Source organism: Protobothrops mucrosquamatus, unplaced genomic scaffold, assembly GCF_001527695.2.
Source record: "Protobothrops mucrosquamatus isolate PMUCROS unplaced genomic scaffold, P.Mucros_1.0 scaffold2356, whole genome shotgun sequence".
Taxonomy (NCBI): Eukaryota; Metazoa; Chordata; class Lepidosauria; order Squamata; family Viperidae; genus Protobothrops; species Protobothrops mucrosquamatus.
In genome coordinates, this window is record NW_015388434.1 from 129,868 (window position 1) to 140,754 (window position 10,887).

General features: G+C 38.2%; 1 protein-coding gene across 1 annotated transcript in view; it reads right to left on the reverse strand.

The window, feature by feature from the left end:
- Positions 1-3,951: 3,951 nt before the first annotated feature.
- Positions 3,952-10,887, reverse strand: part of TSHR (thyroid stimulating hormone receptor) — a gene marked incomplete at its 5' end in the record, with an annotated part of 18,109 nt that continues 11,173 nt past the window's right edge. Inside the window, 2 exons of the mRNA XM_015824791.1 lie at positions 3,952-5,368; positions 6,050-6,238. Coding sequence (XP_015680277.1) covers positions 3,952-5,368; positions 6,050-6,238 — 1,606 coding nt within the window. The remainder of the gene's footprint in view (positions 5,369-6,049; positions 6,239-10,887) is intronic.

Below are 10,887 nucleotides of genomic sequence, written 5' to 3' on the forward strand. Positions count from 1 at the left end.
GCTCCTGGTCTTGTTTTTACTGACTGTATAGAGCTTCTCCATCTTTGGCTGCAGAGCACACAGTCAATCTGATTTCTGTGTTGACCGTCTGGTGATGTCCATGTGTAGAACTGTCTCTTGGGTTGTTGGAAAAGAGTGTTTGCTATGACCATTGTATTCTCTTGACAAAATTCTATCAGCCTATGCCCTGCTTCATTTTGTACTTCAAGGCCAAACTTGCCTGTTATTCCCTTTATCTTTTGGCTTCCTACTTTAGCATTCCAATCTTTCATTTAGTGAGCTTGTAAAACTTAATAAAATTAAAGTAATGGTGCAAAGAGTTGACTGGTTGCCCAGAAAACGATGTAAAATAGTATTATTAAGTGAACAAGGCTACAGTTATAAAGAAATTAGAAGAAAAATTGGTGGAAACTTAACCAAAGGTGGCATTTCTACCGTACACTTTTCCCAAAAGGTTTCCACAATTTTGGCCACTACTGTAGGTGAAAAGAGATGATAATAATTTCATTAACTGGATGTTAATGATATTTCCATTCTTTCCATGTTACTGCTTTTGGACATTCAAACAGTTGGGGTTTTTTGCAGTGTAACATATTTGTTTCTGGCCATTTTCATGAGCTAGTTCAATGTATCAATGTATACCAGGGTCTTAAATCAAATTCCCAGAATTCTTGCTTCCCACCTCTCAGACACAAACAGAAGGATGAGACATCATATTAATAGAAGCCACCTCTGGAGACTGGGGTTCTTTCCACTGTACCTTATAAAAATTCCTACAGATGCTTCTGGTTGCATTTAAATGAATTTGTTTTTTGGTGGAATCTTAGGATTCCATGGAAAATCCTGGCAAGACAACATAAATTTCTTGTGAGAGAGTATTGAACTGTATGGACATAGCATGTTGCCTCCAGGTAAAAGCTGTTGTGTAATCTAGGGCAGTGATGATGAACCTTTTAGAGACTGAGTGCCCAAAAACCATCCCCGCCCCGCTCCGCCCCATCCCGCCCACTCTGCTTCCGCCCCGCCCACCTGCGGGGCCACTCACCACCTCCACGACCAACCACAGATCACCCAGGTGGCCCAGCAGTGCCATGGTGGTCATGCCCTCTGCCCTCACCCTGCATCATCATCTGTGCACAATGGAGTGCGAGGGCGGAGTCTTGTCCCAGCTGCCCGGCTCCATTTGCTTGGCTGCGCTGCTCCGCATGGGCCGCACTTGGGGGCGACTCTCCTCTGGGGAGGCTGCTGGTAAGTAGGGGGCTGTGGGAGAAGGCAGGACTGGGGCGACAGCACGTGTGTCCACAGAGAGGGCTCCAAGTGCCGTCTCTGGCGTGCCATAGGTTCGCCACCACTGATCTAGGGCCTTTTACATATAATGATAGACAAACATTTTACACTGCATGAAAATAAAGTAATAAGATATTGTTCCATATGCCTTAGCCCTAGGTCAGTGTTTTTCACGCTCACAGCTCCACTCTCATAGTGGACTCAGCAAAAGGGGATTATGGGAACTGAAGTCCACACATTTTAAGAATCTTAAAGCTACTGAAGGTGAAAAATACTGTTTTAGGTACTACTGAAAGTCTCCACTATCAGCAATGTAGGTGGTCTATGTGGAATGTGTTCAAGAATTCAGCCTTACTAATTCTTGCTGATATACTGCATTAAATAAATTATTATTAACCTGTTTTATTTATTTTTTATGCTTTGTAATATTTGACTGCTAAATGTTACAACCGTGGCTTAAAAACTGATTTTTTTAAGCCAGCATGTCTTTTGTCAAGAGAATAGAGAAAGAGAGAAAGTAGCAAAAAAAAGTAGAAAAAAAATGAAAGAAGAAAGTCAATGAAACTATTTATACCAAAAGTACATTTAAATTGAACTCCATTAATTGAACAAGGTAGAATTATTATCCTCCAAATAATGTAAAAAGGTACAAAGGCAGAAATATGTCATAGTAAGGTAAAAATAATAAGAGCAAGACAACAGTTGATTATAAGTTACATATTTACCATCTTAACAAAAAGGAAAATAATTATGTTTACAATTAAAATGAAGTAGACATTTCTAAAAACTATCCATATAATTTTATCAGATTGTTCAATGTACCCATTTTAGGTGGCAATATCGACACAAGATCAGTTAAGCGTTTTTTTAAAAAAATCTTTTAGAACAAATAGATGTTTCATAGTTAGGCATAATGTTTGATTTAGCTTGAACTTTCTAAGCTTGTGAGAAAAAATGATGTATTTTGTCATTTTAAAAGAGCTCAAGTAAGAATTCATATGATCTTCTAAAAGTGGCTATCCATTGCTGAGTGGAGTAACATGTAGGATATTTTTCTTTCTTCTATAATTACAAACTTTATGAAAAGTAGGGAGAGAATAATTCATTTTTGTAACTATTTAATTGTACTAAACTGCAACTGAACCTTCCAGTAAAATATAGATTTGATAGCACGCTATTTTTCATCCAATGATTACAAGGATCTGATGTCATCTCCCATTGCATATAGAAAGAGATAATTATTTATTATATACATGGATTAACAGACTGAGTAGGCAATCTTACAAAATGGTGGGCATTCTTACAAAATGGTTGCAATCGGATGCAATCGGTCACTTGCCCGTAAGTGGTTGGTATCTCTACTTACAAGACACTCATTTACTACAAGAAGAACTAGCTCCTTCCTACTCAAGATGCTTACTATCAACCCAGGAGAGGTATTTATTTATCAAATTTATATGCTGCTCATCTCTCGCTGTGAGGCAACACCAGGTATGCAACCAAAAGAGGTGTCTAAAGGTGTCTAAAGATAATATAAACAAGGCTATCCTACCAAAACCTGTTGAATTTTTTTTATCTTGTGATAAATTATCTGAAGTCAAATGAACATTGACCTGGTCAAGTTTGCTCTTGACATCAAATTATTCAAAGCAATAAAACAGAAAGTGTTCTCCAAGAGATCTAGGTTTTGGGACTAGGTATTAAAACAGCAAATCTTGTTCTAAGTAAGCAAGAGAAATGGGATAAAAATAACAACAAAAACCCTTGATCACATATTCACATACATGGTGATGAGATGTTCTGAGTCTCATGTCTGTTCTGGAAATGAACCTTGTAAGGAAAAATATTGTGAAAATGTTGTCCTACTACGTTGCTGTTGCAAAATTTACAAACTCTTATGTAGGACATTAGTAGGAAAGAAATTGATAAAAATAAATCTACTAATTACATTACATTTTTATACACGATGACAGTGTGAACATATGTAAAACACTGAATAATTGATCACTATACTTTCAAAATGACTGGAAAACATATTAGGAAAATAAAATGATAAAGAGATTGAAGCAAATCTCCTGAGAGAGAGGATTAAAATGTGTAAATCTCTTAAAAGACAAGAGAGTAAATAATTGTACATGTGATAAATGAATGGGGAGGCTTTCTTTTTTCATAGTACAATCAAAGTTCTTTTACTGAAGCTACATAATTCACCGAAAAAAGCACTTTGTCCTACAGTGCAGTTCACTTCTTCAAATTGTACTGATGACTGCCAATTTGATGGCATTAAAGTGTTAATGAAATTTATAAACAATAAGGCTGCAATTGGCTGGTTAACAGGGCTATATATTATGCTTCCAGTATATTTCTTAATACCCTCTCCTGAGGAACAGAGTGATTGCTGAGGGATGTATCATTGTCCTTATCCTTCTTATGGATTTTCTGTAATAAATGCATGGCATTATGTAAACAAACAATTGAACTCAAAAAGTGCTTGGTCTGAGCTACTACTACTTTTCTGATATTTTTAAACTTACAGTTTTATATAGATGGTTCACAGGAAAGCAGAATGTATCCTAAAAATTCCTACCAAAAGAATTCATTCCCTTCATAATAGGATATAATGAGGATTTCCAATATCCAAATATTATTTTCAGTAGTGATGTGCTATAATATAGACAGCTTACTATTTTCCATGGATTCTTGAATATGTAGCACCACTGCAGACTGGTAGCCTCCAAGTACACCATGAGGGTGGCTTTGATTGCTAGAAAGGTTATGGACTCCACGGTTGCCCTTATGATGGCCAGAACCGCTGCTGTTCTTGGGGAAGACTGTTTGGCCCCTATAGAGTTGAGCCTGATGTTCACATAATCCAAATTTGCTAAGCAAGATGAAGATATCTCTTCGGAATGCTTTGGTAAAGATAGCATAAAGGAATGGGTTAGCACAAGAGTTGAGTGGATAGAGCAAGACCAGCAGAATTTTTGAGTTGCTGACTGTTATCAAGGGTCTGTTTAGAACAGCAGATAAGGCATAGAATGAGATTGGTGCCATACATAAAAAATCAGTAAAAATTAGCACAGCCATCCTTTTTGCAATGACTGTATCTTTGTCCCCTGACTTGTATTGGGGATTCCGTACTGTAATATAAATTTTAATATAGCAAGCACAAATGATGATGAAAGCAACAATGTTCAACAGTAAAATAATTATAATGTAAGCTTGATCTGCAGGTGTTTCAGTGTCCATGGGAAGGCAGATGCTAACTTTTCCATAACTACTGACTCCAATCAGCGGTAAGAGGGCAAGAAGGAAACATATCAGCCAACCACCCAACATAATAAAAGATGCATGCCAAAGACGAATTTTTTTATCTAAGCGCATGGCAAACGTAATAGCATACCACCGTTCCAGGGTGATTGTAGTCAAAGTAAAGATTGATAACTCACTAGCAAAAACAGTAAAAAAGCCAGCTGTGCTACAACCAGGCCCAGTTTGCCAATCAATGGCATAGTTATAATACTCTGATCTAGTATAAAGATCCACTGAAGCTATCAAGAGAAGATACAATCCCATACAAAGATCAGCAAAAGCCAAGTTACACATCAAGAACCGTGGAACAGTCAACTTATAGTGGCTAGTGAGTAAGATAAAGAGAACAAAAACATTGCCCACAATGGCTAGCAAGTTTACAAACCATACCACTATCCTTAAAAATCTGTACCCCATTACATCTTCACAGGGGTTGAACTCATCAGGCCTTGGGATGCAACTAATATCATCATTACCTGTACAGATAATATAGTCATAATGACTATCAAAAGTCACAATATTATCTTGGGGGTTCTTGAGTTCTTGACCAAATCCATCTTCTCTATTGTTATGTTCTTCAAAGAAGACATAATAATGGGAATTTCCATGAAGGTCTCTAAATTTGGAATTCTCATTGTGAACAGCATCAGTGTGATCTGAATAATCTTCTGCATAATCTTGATAGAAAGGAGCCCTGAAGGTACTGGAAGATCTTCTCTTGCGAATACTGAGATCGTTAGTTTGATTACATAGCAGGAGCTCCAAGATTCTAAAGTAGCAATAGAAAGCATGATTAATAAAATATGTAGTTTATCTAGAGCAAGCAAATTAATCACTGGGGACTATTTATTGTGAGCTAAGGCAATATTATTTGAGAAAAATGCAGCGTTCTAGTGTTGGAATTAAGCTACAATTCTAAGCTCTTTCTAATTATGATAATAACATTTTGATTAGACAACTGTCCCTTTAAGAAAGCTATTACCTATTTAATTATACTTTAGTGTTATTACACTGCATTTGCTTTTATTTCTGTTTATTATAACAAATTGCTATGCTTCCTTTCCTTTATAAAATTCTTTTATACAGTTTACTGTAAGCATCATGCTTCAGAATAAATGCGATCTAATCTTATTAAATTGCAGCAGCCACTGAGTATAAAATCTGCTGTAAAGAAGTTCAAACAGTATTTAATGTAATCCACGGTGAAGAGGTGGACTTCATTGGGCACTTAAATAAACACGAGGTTGACTTTCTATGGAGAGAATTTGAAAGTCTGAGTGCCATTACAAATGTTTGCTCTTTCATTTGCATCATTTCTGATGTGGTGAAAGGTTGAAGAGGTTTCCGAAAGTACATTTCTATTGTTGAGCAGGTTTATGAGCCAGAATAAAATTCCTTAGATAGTTGGATTCTAACCCATTTAGAATTTAATATCATTTTTAAAACTTACCCTTTAGCTTTCTTCCAATTCTTGAAAGCACAACAGTGACTTGGGTATGACAGAGCAGCATAAGTTAGATAAGGAAAAGTTTTTACTGGGGGGAATTTCTTTAGAGTCCAGGTATTTTGAGCCATCAGTTCTTTCAGGTTTTCTAATCCTCTTGCTGGAAATGTAGTGATACATGTCCGGGAGACATCACTGAAGATAGACACAGAGGGGGAAATTAATAATGTCAGTTTCTCATAAAACGTTTCATGAATCTTTATTTAATTTACATGCCATACAACTGTCAAATGCTTTAGAACAGGGGTGTCAAATTGCCGGCCCATGGGCCGGATCCGTCATCCGGAAGCCATGCCCACTCCATTGATGGCAATGGCAAAACCGTCCGGATACGTTGCGCAACGTCACATGACATCGCGAGTTTGACATGTCTGCTTTAGAACAATTAACAAACACAGAAATTAAGAGCCACATGTAGAACCAAAGCCTACATGGTTTTGAGGAGTCATTGGTGCTCTCTGAGCTTGCTTGTTTTTTTGCTGACATTTCATTACCCAAACTAGGTAACATCATCAGTGCTAGTAAGGAGTGCTATTGGCTGTCAGTTTATATTCTGGTGTCTTGCCTGTCTGGGTGGGTGGGGGTGATTTTAGGGATTGTTTGGTTGGGCTGTTTACTAATGGCTCTGTGGCAGTTTCTTGATTGGGGTATTGCTTACTTGATTGTTGGTCTGAAGTTGACCTTGGAGTTAATCTAGGCTGATCTGGGTGCTGATTACTGGTGGAGAGGTGCTGGAGTCTTTTTCTTTTTCAGGCTGGTTGAATGTCTCTTTTACATAGTCTATAGATGTTGTTAATGTCTATGTGTCTGTTGATAGCTAATTTGTCAGAGTGCCAGGCTTCCCTGGCATTTTGGGACTTGGCCTGGTCTAGGATTGTCACATTTTCCCAGTTGAAACTATGGTTAAAACTATCTATATGTTGTGAAATTAAAGAATTTTCATCATGTCTTCTGACTGCTAGTTGGTGTTCATGAATGCATTCAGACCAACAATCAAGTAAGCAATACCCCAATCAAGAAACTGCTAAAGAGCCAACAGTAAAAGAATATCTAAGACCGCCCCCACCAACAATGACAGGCAAGCCACCAAAATGTAAACTGACAGCATATAGACTCCTTATTAACACTGATGATGTTATCTAGTTGGGTAATGAAACTTCTGCAATAAAACAAGTAAGCTCAAAGAGCACCAAGGACCCCTCATGTCAACCCTGAGCTACAAATATTCTCCCTTATTGGTCCTACATGATTTTGTTTATAGCTGAACCAGTTTCTTCCTAAGTACTATATTCTGTACAAAGAATAATGCACTCCTAGCCTCCTATATTAGAGTGTCTAAAGCAGTGGTGGCGAACCTATGGCATGGGTGCCAGAGGCAGCACTCGGAGCCCTCTCTGTGGGAACACGCACCATCTCCCCATCCCCGCCTTCTCCCACAGTCCCCTCCTCACCAGCAGCCCCCTCAAAAAGTCGCCCCTGGGCACGGCCCACGCGAAGCAGCGCAGCCAAGGACATGGTAGCCGGGCAGTGGGGACAAGACTCTGTCCTTGTGCCCCGTCGCATGCAGATGATGCTGTGGGGCATGGGTGGAGGGCATGGCCGCCATGGCACTGCTGGGCTGCCTGGGTGATCTGTGGCGGGCCGTGGAGGTGGTGGGTGGCCCAGTGGGAAGAGCAGAGCAGGGATGGGGGTGGGGGGCAGTTTTTGGGCACTTGGTTTCTAAAAGGTTCACCATCACTGGTCTAGAGTTTAGGATTTTTTAAAGTATATGTGCAACCTAAGGAAGTTTGACTTTAGAATTTGTCCTAAAGACCTTTTCTTTCCAACCATCGCCAAAATGGTTAGCATTTTCTCCATCATCCAACATTTTGGCATGACCTTCCTTTGTTCTGTTGCTTGACACCCTCTTTCTCCAACTTTTAGACAGAAATTCACTGGATTTTTATGCCAAGAGGCATGGTTGTTTTTAACCAGAAAAATATTTTTAAACTTTTGCTTGACTTAGTATTTCTGAGTTATCTTTGGCCTGTTGACTTAAAATTTGAAAATTTTAAACTTCAAAATCATATTATTATACAGCTAAGAAAAAAACAGAAAAACTCTTTTTTCTTCTTTAAAGAAAATCAAAGTTAATACAAGCCACACAAAACAATTGTAAGAAGAATAATCCACTTCAGCTGAAAGTAAATTAAAGTCACTCGAAAATTGCCAAATCTCTCTCTCTCTCTCATTCTCTTTTTTCACAATGAAAATTACTTGGATGTCTTCCCATTTGTTAGTTCACACCTGCCCTTATGCCTGCCTTTTTAGCATCTTTGGTACTATTGAGAGTAAGAGTAATTGCTTAAGGCATTATTTAAGGCAGTAATACTTTTAGCAATGAATATCTTGTACTATCTTTGTACTTTGTACTATATGCATATCTTTTTTATCTCTGTTGCTATTATATAAACCATTTTTTAAAAAAACATACATTTTTAAAAACTCAATTGTCATTGTACTTTATCACTAAGAGCTCCAGGTTGCATCCTTGGTACTTGCTCCTCAAATTTACCACTTAACCATAATCTTCTTTGGTAGCTTGGGTTGTATGTTTCCATGGCAGAAAAAGAACTGAACCTGAGTCATCCCACTCAGGGTCCAGCAACTTGTATGTAACCCAGAATGTTCCAATTTTATGTTTGCCCCACTCAGTTTTGCAAGAAAAAATAAATAAAGGAGCAGATTCCTCCATGGGGAAGATGTCAAAACTAGTTGATTGTTTTCATGTATCCCTAGAGACAGGCTTGAAAAAACTTAAAGTGGAATGTGATTATCCTCCATCAGGTATTAAACAAGAATAATAACTTTGCACTTGTGTTAGAAACACAGAGTGTTTCTGAAAGGATTAGCCGGTGACATCACTGTTGTCCTGGGGCTGCCCAGCTGGGGGCTCATTTCATGTCACCAGCAGGAGCTGGACTGAAGGACGAGAGCTCAACCCTACCCACGGCAGCTCTTGGATCTCAAATGCAGGCTTGCTAATCTCCTACCCAGTGTTCCAACCACTCGAGCCACAGTGCTCCTAAGAATTATAACTGAGGAGGTGAAAGGAAACGGAGTACAGAAAACAGTGAAGAATATGGTGACCAGATTATTATTTGCATCATGAATTCACTAAATTATATTTTTAAAGCAAATGACATACAGGAATTGTGTCACGGGACTCTTTGAGGCGATGGTATCTAAGCATTTTGACTTTTCCTCCTCACTGGCTGACTAAGTGGAGACTTAAGAATTCAGTTTATACCTTGTGAGCTGCTATTATTTTAATCTGTATACAGGTCCCTGCTAAGTATATAATAGGTCCTTTGTTTAGACCCGAACCTACTAGGTTTTCAAGTGTCCTTCCAGGATTTGTCAGTCCATGCTTTGACCAGAATAGATGCCATGCCTTGATTGCTACCACGTTTTATGAAAAAGTTGTGTCGCTAATGCTGGAGATTTTTTTTATCCACAATATGTTTCAGAATTCCCATCTTTTTGACATATTTTCTGTTGTTCGTTATGAACTTCTCCTTTTATTGTCTTTAACAATCTGCTGTTCTGTCTTTATTTTTTCCTGTTATTTTGTCTTTGCAAACAGCTGTATAATCAATTACAAGCAACATACAAATTTACAAACAAATAGCTGTTTAATTCTGTCTATGACTTTCTTAAATCAGACATTGCTTAACTAATCTCGCTGACATTCTTTAACATTCAGAAGAATCTAAAGTTCTCAAGTCATTCCTTAGGTGCTTCTGTGTACAAACCAATACAATAATAACCCTGCTAAGAGGAATAGTTAGATGAGCAAAGCAGAACCTTAATATTTATTGGATTTTTTCTGTTCCCAAGTAAGTTACTCCTTTCATATTCCATGATTTCATGGTGGTGGAATGTGAAGAAGTTCACCTTCCAGAATATTAGTCTACAGTATAAATATTATTATTCTCATCTAATGTTTGCACTTAAAAAAATGTTGATTGGATGAACAGTGCTGAAGCCACTCTGACCATCCCAATTAAAAACAAAAGAAAATTAAAGCTATAAGGATTTTCTTAGACAAAATAGATAGACGTAAAGTTTGCATGGCTAAATACAGCCTGAAAATTGGCATGGTCATAAAAGCTGCATTTTGTGGCCCACAAGGATGTTGAGTCCCTTTGGCAGGATACAACTTTTGATCCTTGCTCTAGGGTAATCTAATGGAAATTTCTTTTGGAAAGATATAACTGTCCAAGAATTCAGTTTGTCTTCAAATCAAGCTCTGAGACTGATCCAGCCTTTACTTGATCCTCATTGCTTTTGTAAGATGCTTTGGCACCTCTGTTCTAGTGGTGCCTACTTATGGTGCCTTTCTAAACCTGTTGGAACTACAGTAACCTCACACCCAGAAAGAAAAAAAGCCTTGCACTGTGTAGGAAGGACGCTCAGATGTGTTTCAATACAGATGACCTTTGTTATTTGGGATTTTACTAGCTATGGTTTTACATTTCCGTGATTGCTAACATAAGACCAGTTTTGAGACCCAGTTTCTACAACATACATACATGCAAATTTATATGCATGTATGTATATAGGGGCAGGATAGCTCAGCGGTTAAAGATGCTGAGCTTGTCACCCCAGGTTCGAGATCCCAGTGCCACACAATGAGGTGCGTTCCCGTTAACTGCCCCAGCTCTTGCCACTTAGCAGTTTGAAAGCATGCAAATGCAAGTAGATAAATAAGCACCATTTTGCTGGGAAGGTAACAGCGTTCC